This window comes from Primulina eburnea, chromosome 9, assembly GCF_022965805.1.
Source record: "Primulina eburnea isolate SZY01 chromosome 9, ASM2296580v1, whole genome shotgun sequence".
Classification (NCBI taxonomy): Eukaryota; Viridiplantae; Streptophyta; class Magnoliopsida; order Lamiales; family Gesneriaceae; genus Primulina; species Primulina eburnea.
Genome location: NC_133109.1, coordinates 32,301,900 through 32,324,856, shown reverse-complemented (window position 1 = coordinate 32,324,856; position 22,957 = coordinate 32,301,900). Strand labels below are relative to the sequence as shown.

Sequence of the window (22,957 nt, the reverse complement as noted above, 5' to 3'; positions counted from 1 at the left end):
CTTGGATGTACCCCTACAGGCACTGCCTGTAGGGGTAGGGTGAAATAATCCAATAATCAGAGCTGCTAAATGATAGTTATGATGGGTTGTGGGCCAACTCATCGGTGATTTTTTAACACGTCTCCCTAAATGACGAGTTATAGGCCTACCAGTCTGCGGGTTCATTTAGATGACTATAACTTTGAATAATACTTTGAAATTGTTGGATAAAAGATAAGATGTATCATATGGCACATCTTGGATCAAGATGGTTGATATGTCATGTGTGGTATAAAATTTATTTTATCCACGAAAGAAAGATAAGATCATAGTTCATGCAGATTCATTTAGAATGTTCATATCGAAGAGTAAACTATGATAAATTATACGTAATTATAGAAAAATAAACTATAATACATTAAGTCATTTCAATCTAATTCAAAATAAAATTGCTTATGCATTTTTTTTTATTCATTTCTTAAATGATTTTTTTTTTTTTTTTCAAAATTACAATTTTAATTTTTTATTCATTTCTTAAATGATCTTGACTAACGCAGATAATATTTCATCCGGCTCGCTGGCGGCTGGCTAAGGGCCAGGTTACGGAATTTAAAATTTGATAATTTGGATTTTGTTAAAAATATTATTTTACTAATAATATAATTTATTTAATTCATTGTTTTGTTTTTTAAAAATATATAACTATAATTGGTATTTTGAATATATGTATATAGTTATTTAGGTTTTAAACTTTGGTAAATATAATTTTTTTGTATATTTATATACATCTTATACGTATGTTTAGATTTAAAACTTGGATGTGTATATGATTATTTAAATCCGAACCAAGTAAAATCGTGTGTGTTCTTGTTTTGGTTACTTATTATTATCCGATTTCTTGTTGATTATTTTGGAGGGCTCTAAACAAGGTGAGAAAAAATTGTACCGTTTCAGGTGGATCTTCAAAATTTTAATGGTTGGTTCGAAGCTGAAGTTACATGAAACCAAGATCAAGGAGGAATATGCCACCAATAACCTAAAAATATTCTTGATATGTCCCAATATGATGAAGAAATGAATGAAAAAAAATTTGGAATGAAGTTGATCAACATCTTGATAATTATGTTATTTCTAGAGATCGTACAAGGAGACAATTAAGACAATCATCAATGCTCGCAAATGCAGATATCATTGGTTTTGCTCTAAACATGGCTGATTTGTTAGAACTTGAAGAACCAATTAGCTACAACGAGGCTAAAATAAGCAAAGATTGGCCTAAATAGAAGAAAGATATGAAAGAAGAATTTCAGTCACATATTAAGAATCAAACATGGATTTTTGTTGATAGAGCAAAAAGTAAAAATATTATTAGTAGCAAATGGGCTTTAAACGCAAACCAGGAATTCCAAAGGTATAAGTTGCCGGATTTAAGCTATATAGTATTGAAAGGCTTTTCCCAATTTGAAGGTTTAGACTATCATGAAGTTTTTTCTCTTGTTGTTAAACACATCTCAATTAGAGTTTTATTGGCGATTACTGCAATCCAATACTTGAAATTGGAGCAATTAGATTTCAATATCGCCTTCTTACATGACAATATTGAAGATGACTCAATGGAGGCTTTTGTGAAAGAAGAAGCTGAAAAAGTCTGTATATTTCAAAAATCTCTTTATGGGCCTATGCTGGCTCCGCCCATGGTGGTATCGATGGTTCGATGATTTTATACTGCAAAAAGAATTTCATAGGTCCAAATATGATAGTTGTGCTTATTATTCCAAGCTACCAAATGATTCTTTCATATATCTAATGATCTATGTAGATAATATGTTCATAGCATGTAAATAATTGAGGGAAATAAAAGCTTAAAAGGATTTTCAATTCTGAATTTGATATGAAGATCTTGTCCCGACAAAATGAATTTTAGGAATGGAAATTGTCAGAGGGATGGAAACTCAAGGATCTTAACTCCATCTCAAAAGGATACGTAAATAAAATTGTTGATATTTTTGGCATGAAAGATGCTAAAAGTGTCGGTACACCAATTAGTGCACACGTTAAGTCGGTCTCAATTAAAGAGGATGAAGCTAAATTAGAATCTGTACATATGAAATCAGTACCTTATTCAACTAGACCGGAGATTGCCTATGGTTTGGGTTCAGTTAGTAGATTCATGTGTAAGCCCAATAAGAGCATTGACAGACTGTTAACTAACTACTAATACATATTAAAGACATCTCTAAACTGAAACTTTTCTACTCTGGCGAGGCGCAATCTAACTTGTGAAGTTATATAGTATTGTGACTCAGATTTTGTTGCTGATCTTGACAAAAAAGACAACTTTCTGGATATGTTTTTAATGTCGGAGGAAATATAGTGAGTTGTGTTACGCCTTAAACGCATACAAATTTCAAGGATGAGATTAATGTTTTTAATGCTGTAACATATCCCAAAGTTTTTGTTTTGATGATACCAAAACTTGGATTAAAAATGTACTAATGTTTTATATTGAGGCATGCAGGAAATTAAGAACAAGGTTACGTTCGGAAGATCCGAAATTTGGTTCGGACGTTCCGAAATTGTGCAAATCAGAAGCAAATTAGAAGCTGTTCGGAAGCTGCGAGGAGCGAGTTCGGACGGTCCGAAGACGTGATCGGACGTTCCGAACACAAGCAATCAAATCACTTCAATTCGGAGACAATTTGATCTGACTGATTTGATTGAGTAGATTTCGGATGCTATGATGGACATGATCGGAAGCTACGAAGTGTTGAAGATTTCAAATCTCCGGAAACGCGGGAATGTTCGGACGGTACGAACTGGAGTTCGGACCTTCCGAAGCTGTTCATACACTGTCTGAAAGAATTGTTCGGAAGAAACGGAGTTTGATCGGTCCCTCCGAAGCATATGTTCGGACCCTACGAAGTCAAGATCGGAAGATCCGAAGTCATTCCAGAAATTACGCAAATTGATTTCAATCACATCGGACGTTCCGAAGTATAAACAGAAGATCCGAACCTTGGCGTCCAAGACTAGTATAAATAGGCCTTTGAGGATGCATTCTCAATCATCCCACTCCACTCTCTCTTGTCTCTCACAAAGCTTTCTACTATCTCTTGTGTGCGTTGATTAAAAGAATTGTAATATCAAAAGAGTTGTAGAAAAAGAGTGAAAGTAATACTCTCGAGTGGGTTGAAAAGTTCGTGGCTATCCTTGGAGCCCTCAAGACCAAGTAGACGCATCGAGGCGTGGTTGTAAAAGCTAGCTTGGAGCTCCTAAAGCCAAGTCGTCATAGTGATACCTCGATCCTCATCGAGAAGGGGAGACATAGACGATTCTTCGTCGAACTTCCATAAACATCTCTATCCCTCTTTACTTTACGCATTTACTTTACTACGCATTTATTTTACGCACTTACTTTACGCATTCATTTTTATTTGTGATTGTCCCTCAAGTCTTCCGCTTGCAATTTTTGCAAACTCGTTTTAAAAACGCTAAAGGGCCTTAAAGAATCTATTCACCCCCCCCCTCCCCCCCCCCCTTAGGTTCTTCAAGTGGTATCAGAGCCAGATTTTTCAAAATCTTTTAAATGGCCAATCTAGCAAGCGAGTATGCCCAAGGACAATCCACAAATCGTCCCCCTCTTTTCAATGGTACTAATTACGGATATTGGAAGAATAGAATATCTCTATACATCCAATCCGTCGATTACGACCTTTGGAAAATAACGGTGAAAGGTCCCTATATCCCCATGAAAATGGTGGATGATAAGGAAATTCCTAAGGGAATGGATGACTTCACCAAGGACGATATGAAACTTATCTCTCAAAATGTTAAAGCTATGAATATTCTTCATTGTTCCCTAGATATGAATGAATACAACCGAATCTCGGCTTGCACCTCCGTCAAAGAGATTTGGGACAAATTGGAGATTTGCCACGAGGGAACCAATCAAGTCAAAGAAACGAAGATAGATCTTCTCCAACTCAAGTACGAGACCTTTGAGATGGAACCCAAGGAGGATATCGACACCATGTTCCGGCGGCTCACCCAAATCATCAATGAGCTTGCCCAACTTGGTGAGAACTACCCAACTAAACAAGTGTGGAGGAGAGCCCTTCGAGCACTACCGGCGGAATGGGATGCAAAGCGCACGGCTATCATTGAATCCAACAAGGGAGATGCGGCATCCTACGACCTTGATCAACTTCATGGGACCCTAAAGACCCATGAACTTGAAGTATCTACCCGAAAGGAGACAAAGAAAGATGACGACAAAGTAAAGGCGAAAGGGATCGCTTTGACCAGTCAACTTAAAGATAGCGACGATGAAGAAATGGCACTCCTCACTAGAAAGTTCAAAAGATTCATGCGGAGTTCCAACTTCAACAAGAAGGACAAAAAGATTGAGAAGGAAGTAACCTGCTACAACTGTCAACAAAAGGGTCACTATGCAAACGAGTGTCCCTCCAAGAAGAAGGCCGGCAAAGACAAGAAGAAGGCCCTTCTAGCCACGTGGAGCGACAGCGACAACGAAGAGGAGTCTACCCTATGCTTCATGGCGAAGGAATATCATCTGACCGACTCGGATGACGACGAGGTACCCTCTTACGATGAACTACTCTCCGCTTACACTAGTATGTACAATAAGGCTAAGTCACTTAGAAATGAGAATAAGCAACTTAAAACTGAACTAGAAGCTAGGATGCATGACAACACTAAGCTCAAGACAAACCTAAGAGACTTAGAGAAAGCCTTCAACAAGTTCAATGTGAGTAGCGGTAAACTAGAAAACCTCTTGAGCATGCAAAGGTGTAACTTCGACAAAGGAGGTCTAGGATATGAAAAGAAATCAGTCAACTTCGCTAGTCTTATCGCAAAGGCAAAACCAAGAACACCACCAACATGCACTTACTGTTGTAAGATAGGCCACATAAGACCTAAATGCAAGAAACTTAGACACCAACACAACAAGAATAGTTATTGGAAATGGATCCCCAAATCCCCAACTACTACTAACCTCAAAGGACCCAAAGAAACGGGTACCAACTATCAAACTGTATCTCAATCTTGTAGGGACAAAGGGGAGACAAGTCATCGAGCACTTGGTATCTTGACAGTGGATGCTCTCGACACATGACGGGAGAAAAGAAGCTGCTACAATCCATTCGACCAAAAGAAAAGGGATCGGTGACCTTTGGAGACAACAGCAAAGGGATCATAGAAGGCATCGGCTCAATAGGTATATCTAACTCTACTATTATTGATGATGTACTTCTTGTGAAAGGACTTAAACATAACCTCCTAAGCATTAGTCAATTGTGCGATAGGGGTTATGAAGTCAAATTCACACCACACGATTGCACTGTATCACTCACAACTGACAAATCCATTAGTTTCAAAGGTTATAGAAGTGAAAATGTTTACAAGGTCGATTTAAAGATTTCATCTTTTTCAAAAATAAAAAGCCTTGTAACATTAAATGTTGATGACAACATTCTTTGGCATAGACGACTTGGTCATGTTGGGATGAGCACCATAGAAAAACTTTTAAAACTTGACCTAGTTTCCGGAATGCCAAAGCTGAATTTAAAATTAGATTCTTTTTGTGATGCTTGTCAACTTGGTAAACACACAAAGGAATCTTTCAAAAATAAAACTTTTGTATCCACTTCTATGCCCCTTGAATTACTTCACCTAGATTTATGTGGTCCCTCGAGGACAACTAGTCTAGGAGGTAAATCCTATGCTTTTGTCATTGTGGATGATTTTTCACGTTTTACTTGGACATTGTTTTTAGCCCACAAAAGTGATGCCTTTGATCATTTCAAAATTTTTGTCAAAAAGGTTGAAAATGAGAAAAATCTGTTGATCAAACAAATCCGTAGTGACCACGGAACGGAATTTCAAAATGAAAATTTTTCAAATTTTTGTCAAAGCAAAGGCATTGGTCACAACTTTTCTTGTCCTAGAACTCCTCAACAAAACGGTGTCGTTGAGAGGAAGAATAGGACCCTAGTAGAGATCGCAAGGACCATGCTATGTGAGCATTCTCTACCAAAATATTTTTGGGCTGAAGCGATGAGTTCTGCTTGTTACATCATCAATCGCGTATCAATAAGGCCAATTCTCAAGAAAACTCCATACGAACTATGGAGAGGGAGAAAGCCTAACATTTCTTACTTCCGCGCTTTTGGATCAAAATGCTTCATCCACAACAATGGTAAGGACAACATGGGTAAGTTCGATGCTAAATCGGACAAAGGTATCTTTCTTGGTTACTCTACTTCTAGCAAAGCATATAGAGTCTTTAATAAACGCACTTTACTAGTTGAAGAATCTATTCATGTCATATTTGATGAAACTAACCCTTGCTTGCCTAGACCTGTTGTTTCTGATGATGATGATATAGATATCCTTAGCGAAAAGTTGGAGTCCACAAGCCTAGAGGATGTTCCTAAAGATCAAGATGACGCACCTCTTCCGAAGGAGTGGACTACGCACAAGGATCATCCCGTGGACCTCATCATTGGTAGCCCATCGAAGGGAGTATCTACTCGCTCTTCTAATATGTGCAATTATCTTGCTTTTCTTTCTCACATAGAGCCTAAGAACATAGAAGAAGCTTTACTTGATGATTCTTGGATTATTGCTATGCAAGATGAACTAAATGAATTTAGAAGGAATAAAGTTTGGAATCTTGTACCTAGACCCACTGATAGACCTGTCATAGGAACTAAATGGGTATTTAGGAACAAGTTAGATGAGCATGGTACAATCACTAGAAATAAAGCTAGGCTAGTAGCTAAAGGATATAGTCAAGAAGAGGGAATTGATTATGATGAGACTTATGCCCCTGTTGCTAGACTAGAATCCATTCGCATGCTACTTGCTTTTGCTTGCTCTAGAGACTTTAAATTGTTTCAAATGGATGTTAAAAGTGCTTTTCTTAATGGTGATTTGAAAGAAGAAGTGTATGTTGAGCAACCTGTTGGTTTTGAAGATGTGCACTTATCTGATTATGTGTATAAACTTGATAAGGCTTTGTATGGTTTGAAACAAGCTCCTAGAGCTTGGTATGAGAAATTGTCTACTTTCTTGTTGTCTAACGGTTTTTGTAGGGGTAAAGTTGATATTACCTTGTTTACCTTGACTAAAGATAATGATTTGCTGATAGTACAAATATATGTAGATGATATTATTTTTGGTGCTACTAATGAACACTTGTGTAGAGATTTTTCTAAGCTTATGCAGGATCACTTTGAGATGAGCATGATGGGCAAGCTCAACTACTTCCTTGGTCTCCAAATCAAGCAATGCAAGGATGGTTTCTTTGTCAACCAAGGGAAGTACATCAAGGAGATGCTCAAAAAGTTTGGGATGGAGTCTTCCAAAGCCTCATCCACACCTATGAGCACGACAGTCAGACTCGACAAAGATGAGGGAGGTAAACCTGTTGACCAAAAATTATTTCGTAGCATGATTGGCTCCCTACTCTATGCGACTGCTAGTAGACCTGACATTATGTTTAGTGTTTGCTTGTGTGCACGATTTCAATCATGTCCAAAGGAATCACACTTATTCGCCTTAAAACGCATTTTCAAATATCTTTCAAATACTCCAAATCTCGGATTATAGTATTCTAAGAACTCATTTTTCGATTTAAAAGCTTACTGTGATGCCGACTTTGGAGGATATAAGGTGGATAGAAAGAGCACTAGTGGTACTTGTTTCTTTTTGGGAAATTGCTTGGTGTCATGGTTTTCTAAAAAGCAAAACTGTGTTGCACTTTCAACGACCGAGGCCGAGTATATGGCTGCCGGTAGTTGTTGTGCACAAATTCTTTGGATGAAGTATCAATTACTCGACTATGGTGTTACTTTTTCAAAAATTCCAATCTTTTGTGATAATACAAGCACCATATGTCTAACAAAGAATCTAGTTCAACATTCTCGTACTAAACATATTGACATTCGACATCATTTTATTCGTGATCACATTGAGCAAAATGATGTTGAACTTCACTATGTTGACACCAAGAATCAAATTGCTGATATTTTTACAAAACCACTAGATGAATCTACTTTTACTCGTTTGCGTGGTGAACTTGGCATGATTGAGTTGTAAACATTAGTCAAATACTCTCGTACATATTTGTTAAATTGAGGGGGAGTATTATTAATGTGAGCATTATAATGTCGGATCATACAAATTAATTGTATTTATCCATAATTATGGCTCAACATTCTTTTATGTGCTAAATATTTTAAATTTTAGGTGTTCCTCATCTTGGCTACTTCGGAATCACCGTTCCTTATTCAGATGCTTCGTTTCACTTCGGATCCACCGAACGTGTTCGGATCGTCTGAACCGAGCCATATAGAGTCGCGAGATGCGGATTCTTAGCTTATGTTTTTGTTATCTTTATGCATCATTGTATAAAAGACTTGCATTTATTAGTGGATATTTTACATGTTTATTTGTCTCTCTTTATGCTTATGTCTTTTTGATTATCGCAAAAAGGGGGAGAATTTATTTGGTTAAAATTGCTATTAATTCAACCTCTTAGACTTGTTATTTGATTAAGGGGGAGTTATTTAATAACATTTAGATTGTTGATTATTTTTTCTCAATTTTTAACCAAGTTTTGTGATCATCAAAAAGGGGGAGATTGTTACGCCTTAAACGCATACAAATTTCAAGGATGAGATTAATGTTTTTAATGCTGTAACATATCCCAAAGTTTTTGTTTTGATGATACCAAAACTTGGATTAAAAATGTACTAATGTTTTATATTGAGGCATGCAGGAAATTAAGAACAAGGTTACGTTCGGAAGATCCGAAATTTGGTTCGGACGTTCCGAAATTGTGCAAATCAGAAGCAAATTAGAAGCTGTTCGGAAGCTGCGAGGAGCGAGTTCGGACGGTCCGAAGACGTGATCGTACGTTCCGAACACAAGCAATCAAATCACTTCAATTCGGAGACAATTTGATCTGACTGATTTGATTGAGTAGATTTCGGATGCTACGATGGACATGATCGGAAGCTACGAAGTGTTGAAGATTTCAAATCTCCGGAAACGCGGGAATGTTCGGACGGTACGAACTGGAGTTCGGACCTTCCGAAGCTGTTCATACACTGTCTGAAAGAATTGTTCGGAAGAAACGGAGTTTGATCGGTCCCTCCGAAGCATATGTTCGGACCCTACGAAGTCAAGATCGGAAGATCCGAAGTCATTCCAGAAATTACGCAAATTGATTTCAATCACATCGGACGTTCCGAAGTATAAACAGAAGATCCGAACCTTGGCGTCCAAGACTAGTATAAATAGGCCTTTGAGGATGCATTCTCAATCATCCCACTCCACTCTCTCTTGTCTCTCACAAAGCTTTCTACTATCTCTTGTGTGCGTTGATTAAAAGAATTGTAATATCAAAAGAGTTGTAGAAAAAGAGTGAAAGTAATACTCTCGAGTGGGTTGAAAAGTTCGTGGCTATCCTTGGAGCCCTCAAGGCCAAGTAGACGCATCGAGGCGTGGTTGTAAAAGCTAGCTTGGAGCTCCTAAAGCCAAGTCGTCATAGTGATACCTCGATCCTCATCGAGAAGGGGAGACGTAGACGATTCTTCGTCGAACTTTCATAAACATCTCTATCCCTCTTTACTTTACGCATTTACTTTACTACGCATTTATTTTACGCACTTACTTTACGCATTCATTTTTATTTGTGATTGTCCCTCAAGTCTTCCGCTTGCAATTTTTGCAAACTCGTTTTAAAAACGCTAAAGGGCCTTAAAGAACCTATTCACCCCCCCCCCCCCCCCTCCCCCCCCTAGGTTCTTCAAGTTGGAAATCAAGCCTATAACATGTGGTAGCATTGTCCACAACTGAAACTGAGTGTATTTCTCTTATAGAAGCAGTAAAAGAATATTTATGGATTAAAGGATTTGTTGGAGAAATGAGATTTGAGCATAAATGTGAAACAATTTCATGTGTGACTCACAAAGTGTTATCTATTCATATAAAAAAAATGTCGTGTTTCATTAAAGAACGCGACACAATGATGTGAAGCTACATTTTATGAGAACGTCATCTCAAGACAGCTTGGAAGTGTGAAGAAGTTCGACAATAAAGTTAATCCGGTTGACAAGCTCTCACAAAGGTCATTATAGTAAGCAAACTCAAAGATGCAGAGTTTGTTCAAAATTTAGGAGTGCTTGTCTCGAATGCGTAAGGGAACTCTAATTGAATCCAAGTACTTGCATACCAGAGTCAAGGTGGAGCTTTGTGAAAATTATTCCTACCTCTATATGCTGAAATGGAAAGTTGAGATTGCACCATTTCATTAGTGAGATATCTAATGGTTGTTCTGTCTCAATTTTGTGGGCCTTCATATTACTTAAAGACGAGTTGGCTATTAGTCCAAATAATAAAAAAATTCTGATACAGAGTTCAACCAACTTTTTCTTCTTCCACAGGAACGCTTCTCTACTCTATGAGAGGATAGGTTGTGTATTTTTCTTGTAAAATCCTGCTGCTGTGCTCAGAGATTTTGTACATTTTTTTATGTGAGAATCTGAATATTGTAAACTCATTTTACCGTAGACTCAATCGGAGTTGTAATTCTGAACTTTAGATGTTTGAATGTATGATTGATTATTCAAACCCGATGTGTTCTTATTTTGATCACTTATTATTTTCTGTTTTTTTGTCCATTATTTTGGAGGATTTCTCATCACTAGAGATAATCAAATCTTAATCAAAATATAATTTTGAAACTATGAGTCACATATTCTAAAATCTTAGTACATAATAAAAATAAATATATGGTTAGTTAAATGAGTCGACTGTTTTTTTCTTTTTTTCAAAATACCCCCTTCCTCACGATATAATTATTATTTACAAAAAAGCAGGTCTTTTGTGAGACGGTATCATAAATCTTTATCTGTGAAACTGATAACCATACCGATATTCACAATAAAAAAATAATACTCTTAGGCATAGTTTGGTACACATGATAGGATAAACATGTGATATATAATATAAGGATAAGTTAAGGATAAATAAGATGTAGGATATTATATTTAAGTTTGGTATGATTTTAATAAGAGGGATTAGATTTATATATTATATTGTAATGACAAAATTAACATTATCATAATAAATTTTATAATTTCAAAGTTGTTGCTTGAGTTCATATTTTTTATGTGTTTATGTGTCGATAGTACTTGCATGATTTATTTATTTTTACCTAATTTTATATATTATATAATATGATCATTGAGCCCTTGATTTTTTGAGTCAAGTCAAATATCAATTTTTAAGGTTAATCGAGTGATAATAATAATTTTATTGAAATTTATAAAAATTATTTATATAATTATCTCGAATTCATTTATATAATTATCATATTATATAATATATAAAAATAAATAAAATATTTATTTGATTTTAATTTCTAACTACTAACATAGATTTATAAAAAAATCATTTATAAATTGAGGGTAATTAAGTCATTTGTAGTGTATTTTATCATTAAATTAAAATTATCACACCTTCTATTAGGGATATTTTATCCTTTTAAAAAATTATTTATCAAGGGCTCATGATATTATCATGAGCTTTTTAAAAAGGTACCAAACATGGGATAAGGGAGGATTATTTATCAATCCCTCTCTTATCCCATGTACCAAACTATGCCTTAGTATAAAAAGTAATATTTTTTCTTGGATGACTCAAATAAGATATATGTCTCACAAAATACGACCCGTGAGACCATCTCACACAAATTACAAAAATATAAAGCAAAATACAACAAATGTAAATTCAAATATTAATGATAAATTACAAATTATTTTAAACTGGTATTTGACACAAAAGTTTATTTAATATTTATTTTTCAGATAGTTGGCTTAGTTATAATTTTTTACCAGATAAATATTTAAATTATGATAGTTATAATATAATTTGACTAACGATATATTTTCCGTTGGAAAAAAAGACATGAAAATACCCCTTTGGTCAGATTGTACAGAAAACTTTGCGGTTTTCATCCAAAAAAATGGCAGTTGCGGGTTATGTGTTACCGTCTGTCGAGTTCGGAATTCGCAGGAACTGTGGGCGAGGCAGAAGACCGTGGGTGAATACGCTAATCTTATGCTGCTATTCAATGCATTTCGCGTTTCGATTACGTTGATTTTCCTTTAATTACTTCTGTAATTTATCCATTTCAAGCTGCAGAATTCGAAGATTAGTGGAAAATTATGCTTAGGGAGAACTGATCCGTCGTCAATTTCATTTGTATGGTTTCATGTTTTTGCGAATTCGGATTTTGTGCCTAGTCCTGATAAATCCTTCCAAAAAGAGGAATTATGCTTTTTTTTGTTTTGCTTTTGGTTGTGTTGATATCAATTGTAGTAATTTATTCTGGAAATGCTAATTCCTTTGTTTGAGAAGCGAATAGTTCCCCTATGTTTATTCAGTCATGCTGAAATTCAGGTACGCGTGTGGAGTGGTGTGCATTTTCTTTGTAGAAAGAACTGAGCCACCATTTCTCAACATAACTTGTCAATTCTGTTAAACTGAATGCTTAGTGAGGAATTTTATTGTGGATTTTTTCTTTTTAAAATATTGTGTTCCGCTGAAGTTTTGTCTGTTCATTCAATCTTTCTTCTTGGTATGACTTGTCTTGTTTTTTTATTTTGTATCTCAGAAACAATTTTCTTGGAGTAGAAATTTTTCCAAGAGAATAGATAGACGAGTACGCGTCATCCCATGTAGATATCACGTGTTTAAGTGCCAATGTTCTCTAAATCCCGGCCCCTCTTTGGACATCACCTGTTTGAAGAACGCCACGCTAACTTTAGCACGGTAATAGCTTCTTTCTGGCAGGTTGTTATGGTCAGGAAATATTAATTTAAGTTTACTACCTTACTAGTTGCTACAGTAATATACTATTCAACTGGAACACTTGATTAAGATGAACAGGGTGCTCTCCATATATGTACACATGACATAGGTGATCTGTAAATAACCATAATGTGGTCAAATACTTTAATGGGCGAGTATGTACCCATGTTGTTTTTCGGTTGTTTAATCAAAAGAATTACACACATGAAGAACACATTATTTATTAATTTAATTTTTAGTCATCTTAATGATCAAGTTTTTTTCCCCTAGTCTATCAAGTTTCTCTTGAACATTTACTTGTTTCTATTCTACACAATCATTTTTACCTTCCAAACAGATTCCTGTTCTGATTTATGTCTTGAAATATGAAGCTTGCTTTCACGGACAAACAGTTGAAACGTAAAAAACAAAAACACACACACATAGTTGCTTTAAAGTGAATCCATGGCGAGAGAATATGAGAATCGTGCAGGTGCATGATTCTTGATGTCTAAAATTGCTGAATCAAAGATCGTTATTTTCATTTGCTTTAATGGGTATTTAGAAATACCAAACAGCAGATCTTGGGTAATGAATTACGGGAAACTGGCGAGTTTGTGAATACTTTTTGAAGAACAGTATTATAGTAGTAATCTTTAGCAGAAGAACTAATTCTTGCACACTTAGCTTTTAAATATGTTCTGCGAATTTGCAGAAATGAACTTCATAAAGATATAAAACTGAACAGAACCATAAATTGGGTTTTCGAAAATATGTATGTGACACGATCATATATGTTATTGTCAGGGGTATATAAGGACATCCGTCAGCTTGCAATTATAAAATTACAATAAGAATCCTGAATGTTTTAGATTCAATCTTGTGATGGGTGATATTTCCTCCTCTTTGGTCTTATGCAATCTTTTCATGGATGGACATTTTTTCTCTTGGTGTTTTCCAGACCATTTAAGAATTTGCAAGGAAGTCCTCTTGTGATCGAATTGGCTTCAGCAGTTGGTATTGTCATTTTTGCAATATGGGGACTTGGGCCACTCGTGCAGCAAACAAGGAAAATATTTTTGAATGTACATGTTTTTGTGAATTCAATTGTCTTCATATTTTAGTTCACGTATTTCCTTTTGGCCATCTCATTTCACTGATAAAGTAATGTCTTGTTGAGTCTGAGTTTTCTTTACATCAATTAGGAAATGAATTTTATCAGATTACCAATGACTTGCAGAAAAGTGACAGCAGTTGGAAAAAGAGTAGCACATTGTATGTAACAACCTCCTATGTTCGGCCTTTGTTTTTATGGGCAGGAACAATCTTCATCTGCAGGTTGGTATTCTCTCTCTGAATAAAAAGCGAAAAATTAGATTACGCATAATAAACTGAATGAAAGTGAATTCTTACAGAGCACTTGATCCAATGGTCCTTCACACAGAGGCTGGTCAAATTGTGAAGCTACGACTCCTAAATTTTGTTAGATCATTGTCAACGGTCACGGCATTTGCATACTGTTTGTCAAGGTGAATTTCTATTTTTGGGCTAATGTGCTGGTCTGATGATTTGCCTTAGTTTGGACTTATTGTTTCCTCTGAGATTAGAAATATCTTAAGCACTTAAGCTCAAATATTATCCCCAATTGATGTTCTCATTTGTTGTTCCTTGACGTTTCTCACTGTAAAATTTAAGTCATTAGACATATTCACAATCATGCAACATTCTTATACATGCATTTGAGTATCATCATGTTGATATACAAATTTATCTGGAATCAATCTGTGTATATATATGCATGAGGGCATACAAACATCAACATCATGCAGATGTTTCTGCATACAATACATTTTATCTATATATATGATGCACACATTATAACGGTACGAAATAGTAATAGTTATATGTCGATGCCAAGTAACCAGTTAAATGGAGGCTGGGACAGGGAGCGACAGTGAGAAACCCTTCATTCTTGATCTAAAATCTTCTTTTTTTATTATTTCTAGTAACTTCTTTTTTCACAATTATTAGATAACCTAAACAGTTACCTGGAATGATTATGGGCATTGTTCGAGTAATTTAATCCACCGCATTTTGTTGGCTTTCTAGTCATATAACATTTGATTTTTTTTTCCATTTGTATGTGGAAAATTTACTGTATCTGCTCATCTCCTTATTGAATATGAATATTATTTTTCTAAAGCTTTGTCGCTTTTGATTTCATGTCTATCAGTTTGTACTTCAACGACAAGATCTTTCTCTTTTATGTATTACACTTTATATCATGCACTTCTTGGAAGAACTAAGCATCTTGGTATCATTCTGCAGTGTGATTCATCAAGCTCAAAAAATATTGGAGACTAACGGCTCCCCCGATGCTAATAATGTATGTTCCAACTCCTTCATTCACATAGATGGTATTCTGTTTTCAGTTTTGCATCTGATAGCTAGTTAAGTTGTTTGCTATTTGCTTTTTATCATTTTTTCCATATTTTATTTCATATGCATGAGCTGTTTATGTGGGTGTGATTTATGACATTTTTCTCATAGACGGTATACCCGTACCCGTTGGTGGGATCCAAGAGAGGATGGGGGAAAGACAGAAATAATAGGGAAAAAAAACATGGGATTAGGAAGTTACAATTTGTGAAGAGATGGAGGAATGAACATACCCATTCTAATATCGGCACATCCATGCAGTTAGACCACCCCTGGAGTTTAAGGCGCACCAAGCATGTGCCTTCGATAACTATCTTCTGAAGATTAACCTCGTTAAATAATTTTCTTTGTGCAGATAGGCTTCCAGTTTGCTGGCAAAGCTATTTACACATCTGTATGGGTTGCATCTGCATCATTATTCATGGAGTTGTTAGGTTTCTCAACCCAAAAATGGCTCACAGCTGGAGGGCTTGGTACTGTCTTGTTGACGCTTGCTGGACGTGAGGTGTGTTTTACCGCTTGAATATTTATCATAATTTATTTAAAATTTTCACCTTTTTATGAACATATTTAATCTCAATTTCAGTTGTCCTTAGGATTCAATCAAACCCATTTTTTAAATGCCTAATTACAGATTTTCACGAATTTCCTTTCCGGTGCAATGATACAAGCAACTCGGCCATTTGTTGTGAACGAATGGATACAAATTAAGATCGATGGCTATGAAGTTTCTGGGATAGTTGAGGTTAGTGCTTGGTCTTTCTTTAAGAGAAAATGATGAAATGGCAGATGAAAAGTAATGTTTTCGAAAACAGAGTTTGTCCATGGGAAGAATTGGTTGTATGTGATCAAGACAACGTCTATCCACGATGAATGAACATGGACATAATTTATTGTCATCATATAATCAAAATAATTTCATTTGTCTTGTTTCCTGACTATCCCTATCAATGTTTATTGCACATTTTTATTCATTAGTGTCCTTGAATTTTAACTTTGCAGCATATGGGATGGTGGTCACCTACAATTGTTAGAGCCGATGATCGTGAGGCTGTCCACATACCAAACCATAAGTTCTCTATGAATGTTGTGAGAAATCTTAGCCAAAGAACTCATTGGCGTATTAAAACCCACCTGGCCATCAGTCACTTGGATGTTAGCAAAATCAATGTCAGCATCTTCATCATTCTCTCGTTGGTCTATATCAATGAATGTTGCTGAAAACATGTGTCTTCCTCCTCTAATACTTCGCTTTAATATATCACATTTTTTCATGTCTCTCGGTGCAGAATATTGTGGCCGACATGCGCAAGGTTTTGGCTAAGAATCCTCAAGTGGAACAGCAGAAATTGCACAGAAGAGTATTCTTGGATAGTATTGATCCCGAAAATCAGGCCCTCTTGGTCAGCTCTTATTCTTGAGTAAAAGCATATGTTATCCATTTCACTCAAAGAATGATTGTTAACTTATTGTTGAGTCTCATTAAATAGATATTTAATTTTATGTTTCTGTTGAATATTCCTGAGAAAAAAATATACTTTCCCATTCCTCACCCTATTGAAAAAGGAAAACATGAAAGGAAAAGGAAATTCTGTATTCTCAACAAGAATTCTGCAGCTGTTACATACTCCACCTTTATCATTAAATCTTTATTAAGCTCTGGTAATTCTATCACCGACTGTGATGCTTGGTCATAAAAGCTATATTTATTCCCCATGGTGGACACTGTCAACATTTTCATGGCCATCAGCGTAATGTGTCTTCTGAATACCTGTAATGTGTCTTCTGAATACCTGTTCTCAGAGAATGCAACTTTTACTAGTTTGTAAAATAATTTTATTTTAGAGAAAGTTTGTATATCTTGTTCGTTGGCATTATGTTTGTCATATAAACAAATTTTCTCATGACCACAGTTTAAGTTGTCTCCTCGTATCTTGTGATAATTTGTATTTTTCCTTGGTTATTCAATCTCACTTGTTCTAAAATACAGATCTTGGTGTCATGCTTTGTGAAAACTTCACATTTTGAAGAATATCTATGTGTTAAGGTGAGAATAGATACGTATTTTTGCACTGTACTCCCTCTGCAATGTGGCATACCTTCTATCTTGGTCAATAAGTGGATTGTTTGTTCAATCATTGCTTTGTGCATTACATGGGTATCGCAGATATGAATCTAGTAGAATCTCATGATTTTGTATCCAAACCAACTCATCCCAGCAATAGTTCTTTTTGTATTCTGTGTCTAGGTACTAATCTCTAGATTGCATTAGGATATATGTCTGTTTCGGTGAACTTTGCCACTTCCAGAGGAACTCGGCTAGTGGTCATGATACAGGTGTTTTGTGCTTCTACATGCTAAGGTCTCATGTAGGTGCTTTGTTTCTCATATAAATTAGGACGTACTGAAGAGATGAAGCATGGATTCTGATAGTTTGAATACTCATTTGTATCATTCATGCGGTCAAGCATTTGCCACTTCTCTCAGAAATTTGTTAGCAGCAACCAGATTTTATGCTTAAAATTTTTATTTCACAATGGTTTTATTTTCAATCGCCAATTTTGTCATGTAAATATTTAAATCTCCGAACTTAACTTGTTTTTTGGTTGGAGAAACAGGAAATTGTTCTTCTTGACCTACTTAGGGTTATTAGGCACCATCGAGCTCGACTTGCCACTCCTATCCGTACGTTTCAGAAACAATATATTGATGCAGACGTGGATAATGTATCATTTGCCGACTCTAATTTTAACAAGGAAGCAGCAGCTAACCGTGCATTACTCTTGTTGGAGCCCTCTTATAAAATTAACGGGGAAGATAAGATCAAACCACCTCAGGCTCGATCCACACAAGTAAACGCAGAGGAAGACAGCAAGGATACAGCCAGGTCAACACCTGATACCAAAGTGGATGCTAAAAGTGAAACAGCTTTGAACACTAATTCAAAATCCAGAGAAACTATGTCAAGCGATCATAAGGAAAATCAAATGTCAAAAGATGATGTCGAAGTCGGACAAGTGCCTGTGCCGAAAACAGACGAGAAACCCAAGAAGGATGCCCAAAAAGTCGGGCAGGAGGGTTCTTCAGTCTTATTACAAGAGTCGTCAAGTGGCCAGAGACTAGACAGTGTGCCAGTTGCTTCGCAGCCAAAACAGGACATTAAACCACAAAATAACCAGCCACCTGTGAGCAAACCTTCTCTAGAAGAGAATATACTTCTTGGCGTTGCATTGGAGGGCTCAAAGAGGACCCTCCCTATCGAAGAGGACACGGTTCCACGACCAAGTTCTGAAGATACAAAGGAATTGGCTAAACAACGTAGTGGAAATGGTTCTCCTGTGGCTGAAAAGGAAAAAATTGATGCTAAGCCGTCGAACGAGCCAGGTGATCGGCGAGATATGCAAGACTAATGGTATTTGGCTTCTTATACATTATGCACGGTTGACATTTTTACGGATCACAGATGAAGGCAATAGTGCAAGGGCGTGACACTGTACATAATGTTTCCTCTTAACTGATGATTATTTTGAGGATCCATCATGAAGTTTTATGTTGAATGGATCATCAATGGCAGAGCTTTGTTCAAACATTCTTTTCTAATCTTTCATTTGCACTGGTGGAAATGTATTTGGAAATAGATCGACTTGTATGAGTTCGATAATTAGGGATTCAGGAGTTTGAACTATTGTTGTTTTTAATAAATATTTTTTTACTAGTTGAATTAAACGTGGCCGACATTTTCAACCCATTGATAGCCATGACCCGGTTGGGTTTCTAAGGTATCTCTAACCCGACGCTAAGATATCGCCTCTGTTTCTCTGCTCCAAGGCAGTGCTATCTTCTGCGCTATGTTGGAGAGTCTTTGGTATTTTTTTATATTTTTGTTTTATTTGCTTTTTTGCAGTTGTTAATTTTGAGAAATTTGTATGTATTTTATAAAATATATTTAGCCTATAAATAATTAAATTATTTATTCTTTTTATAATTCAATATTCATTGGAAAAAAATTATGATATATTAACATGTTGATATTTTAAATAGCTTGTTAATAAATATTTTGTGGAATAAATTAGTTGAGTGAATAAAATTGATGATGAAGATAAGTGTTCTATTTGATATAAGAATTATACTATTTTGAAGTTTGTTTTATATCAAAATAATGTAATGGATTAGAGATGATCTGACTAACCAGCCTCATTTAAATCAAATCGAAGTGGGGCGAATTGTTCAATACGAAACTAAGATAATCTAACAGTAAAGTGTCGAAAATTATGGAATATTTGTTGTAGTGTACAAGACAATATCCATCAAATAATTTTTTAAATATTAATTAATATTAAAAAAGAATAATATGAATAAAAAAATTAGAGATTATGTTTAGTTGGCTATAGTTCCCCTCCTCATTGTTTAAACAATTGAGTGAGCTTAAGCATGAATTAAGGAGTAAAATGATGAATCCAATCTGGGTAGTATATGTTATATTTTCTCTTCATATTTCAATATCATTAGATCATATGAGTCGCTCATATTTTTATCAAAATTGACATATTGATGATCGAAGAACTAATATCTGATGATATTATAAGAAGAAAAACACTTCAATTAAACATTAAATAATCATGTTAGTTTAGTTATAAACAATAAAAAAAAGGGTCAAAGTTGTGATTGACTATATGAAATTCTTTCCGTGAAAAAAACAGATCTCATTTGTTTCCCTGATTCAAAATTTATGTATTAAATATATTTTAACTCTTATTTGGCATAATATTATATTAAAATTTTTTAAAAAAAAATTGATTAAAAACTCTTAAATTCGTAGAGCTTCTTCGGCTGCGTTTTGGAAACCTTAAATAAACACAAAACTGGTCGATCCGTGTCATTCCATAACTTTACATCACTGCCGTTCACTTATCACGAGAAAACACAATTTACCATATTCGATACCGTTGGATTCTTCGCCCTCATTATATAAGCACCAATCTCCACCCTTCCACGATTTTGGTTCGCTCCTCGGCAGAGAAGGAATACGGGTTGATCTTTCTCTTCTTCTCTTTTTTGTTTCAACTGTCGAATTTATTTTGATTTTTCATATATATGATGGCGTTTTTGTTGTATAGATGCTCAATATTAATGTTGTCGTGCTTTGTTTTTTCATTTTCCCTGGAGCTATTAGATTTGATTTTGGTTGTATTTTTTGTCAGCATTGAGAATTTTCGGAGTTATTCATGATCGGTACTACTACTTGAATTAGGGCTTTCATGGTTTCGGGATAGGTTTTTGATGCAATCAGATTTTATCTTCTTATCATAGATGCTCCTCCCATACGTAGATTTCGCGTTCTCGTTTCTGTTGTAATCTATTTTATCAATGGTTCTTGGGATAATTATTGGATGTTCTTGTGTTCAATTTGATTAATATGAAGATATTTTAAGAAATTTATTAACCTCTATAAAATTACACTTCCGCTTCGGGGGAGTTCACAATTTTCTCAAATTCACCCGAAGAAGCACATGACTATAGATTTTCGGGACTAACTAATCATCTTAATGTGCATGTGTTAAAGAAAGTGTTTTTTTTTACCAGCAGATGGCTCGTACCAAGCAAACTGCTCGTAAGTCCACAGGAGGAAAGGCTCCCAGGAAACAATTGGCTACCAAGGTTCCTACATTACTTACAGGATACAAAATTAAATTATGGGATTGATTTATTTTTTCATAATGTGATATTTTTCACTCATTGGGTACAATTTCTACGTGCAGGCTGCCCGAAAGTCGGCCCCCACCACCGGTGGAGTGAAGAAGCCTCATCGTTACCGCCCTGGTACCGTTGCGCTTCGGTAGGTTACTCCTCCTTGTGTTATGTGGTAATTAATATGTTCATGTTCAATTGTTGATGCCCACGATGATGTCGTGTTACAGTGAAATCCGCAAGTACCAGAAGAGTACCGAGCTTTTGATCAGGAAGTTGCCTTTCCAAAGGCTTGTTCGTGAAATTGCCCAAGATTTCAAGGTTGGTTTAATACTCTATGTTTGTATCATGATTAGGTATGTAAACGAGCCGAGCCATACAGTATTAGGCTCGAGTTAGACTCGCTTAAGTTATATATATATAGGCTCAAGCTCGTTTCCAGATTTTATCATGAGGTTCGAGCTCGATTCGTTTTAAAATTATTAAGCTCGTGAATAACTCGAGCTCGACTCGTTAATAGCTCGTTTATCATGTTTAACGAGTCTGGCTCACGCTCGACTCGTTAAGTTGGCTCATTTTCGAGCTTGTTAAATAAGATAACTTTCGAGCTCGTTAATTAAGTTTGTTAATGAGCTTGTTGACCATTCTTAGCCAAAAGGTCAAATAAGATATGATAATTTAAGGGATTATGTTCATCATTTTATATTCTTTCAATCATTTCCTTTATACTTTAATTTCGATATGGGCCAACGCAAGTTATCATTGTACAATCAAAAACCAATGAACTAGTTGAGCTCGAGAACAAGCTCGCTAGCTTAGGGCCTGATGTATTTAAGTTCGAGCTCGGTTGGATAGGTTTGACATACGTTCTCGAATGAGTTTTTTTACCTTAGTCTAGCTTTGAGTAGCTCGCGAGCATATTGATTTGTTTACATCCATAATCATGATGAAAATGCTTGTAGTTTATGTTCTGGGTTTTTGACTGATTGCCCTGATTTTTTGTTGCAGACTGATCTCCGTTTCCAGAGCCATGCAGTTCTGGCGCTTCAGGAGGCTGCGGAGGCCTACCTGGTGGGTCTGTTCGAGGACACTAACTTGTGTGCAATTCATGCCAAGCGAGTGACCATCATGCCCAAAGACATCCAGCTTGCTCGCAGAATCCGAGGGGAGCGTGCTTAGGTTTGTGTAAACGCCTTCTTGGAATGTGGCAGTCGTGGTTAATTGGTTTCTTTAATTTCGTTTGTGTCCCAGAATCGCATAATAGACTCTAGTAAAAGACAGGTTACCATAAACTTGGAGAATTGTCTGATATTTCTTTCTGTTGACGCCTTTGTGAATCGTTTGTTGAGAGCAACATTTCGGATTTGTCAATATTGCATGCTATATGTTTTCAAGTATTTACTTTGTTGGACTGTATACGCGCTTGAAGTTGTGTGTTTTATTTAGCGGTTCATTTTTTTATGAAATAATCTCCCACCGTCTTGTTATAAATAAAGCATTAAAATTTATATTTAACTACGAGAATTGTGATAGAGGTGTAACCAAATTGATTGATGGAAAATTTAAGACCTAAATTTGATCTGAAATAGACATTTTTGAGTTCTAAGGGATTAGAAGCTCGTTAATAAATTTGAGGTCGAAAATTTTTAATTTTTTGTTAGAATCTAGGGGTTTAAAGATTGATAAAAATTTGTGTGAGATGGTTTCACGGGTCATATTTGTGAGATCGGTCTCTTATTTGAGTTATCTAATGAGTTTTTATCCCAATGAGTTTTTTAGTTAAGGTTTTTAATCGGGCATTATAAATATATAGATCATATCATTACAAGGGAAATCCTGAAAACAATAGTTGAAATTATTGAATAGTGAAAATTAGTGTGACAGAAATATTTATTTTTAAATTATTTCTAAAAAAATTTTATAAATAAATCTCTCCATTTACGAAAAAAAATACACGATTGAGTAG

General features: G+C 35.5%; 2 protein-coding genes across 4 annotated transcripts; both read left to right on the top strand.

Moving 5' to 3' along the window:
• The first annotated feature begins 11,961 nt into the window (after window positions 1-11,961).
• On the top strand, window positions 11,962-19,029 carry LOC140841763 (mechanosensitive ion channel protein 2, chloroplastic-like). 3 transcript variants are annotated; one of them, XM_073209425.1, is made up of 13 exons: window positions 11,967-12,115; window positions 12,217-12,276; window positions 12,689-12,846; window positions 13,826-13,949; window positions 14,105-14,202; window positions 14,280-14,393; window positions 15,193-15,250; window positions 15,659-15,808; window positions 15,938-16,048; window positions 16,306-16,473; window positions 16,593-16,706; window positions 17,294-17,350; window positions 17,922-19,028. In XM_073209425.1, exons 1-13 carry the CDS (start codon window positions 12,038-12,040, stop codon window positions 18,711-18,713), a joined length of 2,082 nt encoding a protein of 693 aa, XP_073065526.1. In that variant the 5' UTR covers window positions 11,967-12,037; the 3' UTR covers window positions 18,714-19,028. The 3 variants fall into 3 exon arrangements, with proteins under 3 accessions (XP_073065527.1, XP_073065526.1, XP_073065525.1); XM_073209424.1 differs by having other exon boundaries at window positions 11,973-12,115; window positions 12,211-12,276; window positions 17,922-19,029; XM_073209426.1 differs by lacking the exon at window positions 12,217-12,276 and having other exon boundaries at window positions 11,962-12,115.
• Window positions 19,030-20,266: 1,237 nt separating this feature from the next.
• LOC140841762 (histone H3.3) lies at window positions 20,267-22,388 on the top strand. The gene is made up of 5 exons (XM_073209423.1): window positions 20,267-20,333; window positions 20,890-20,961; window positions 21,063-21,139; window positions 21,222-21,312; window positions 22,000-22,388. The coding sequence occupies exons 2-5, from the start codon at window positions 20,890-20,892 to the stop codon at window positions 22,168-22,170; spliced, it is 411 nt and encodes a 136-aa protein (XP_073065524.1). The 5' UTR covers window positions 20,267-20,333; the 3' UTR covers window positions 22,171-22,388.
• Window positions 22,389-22,957: the final 569 nt, after the last annotated feature.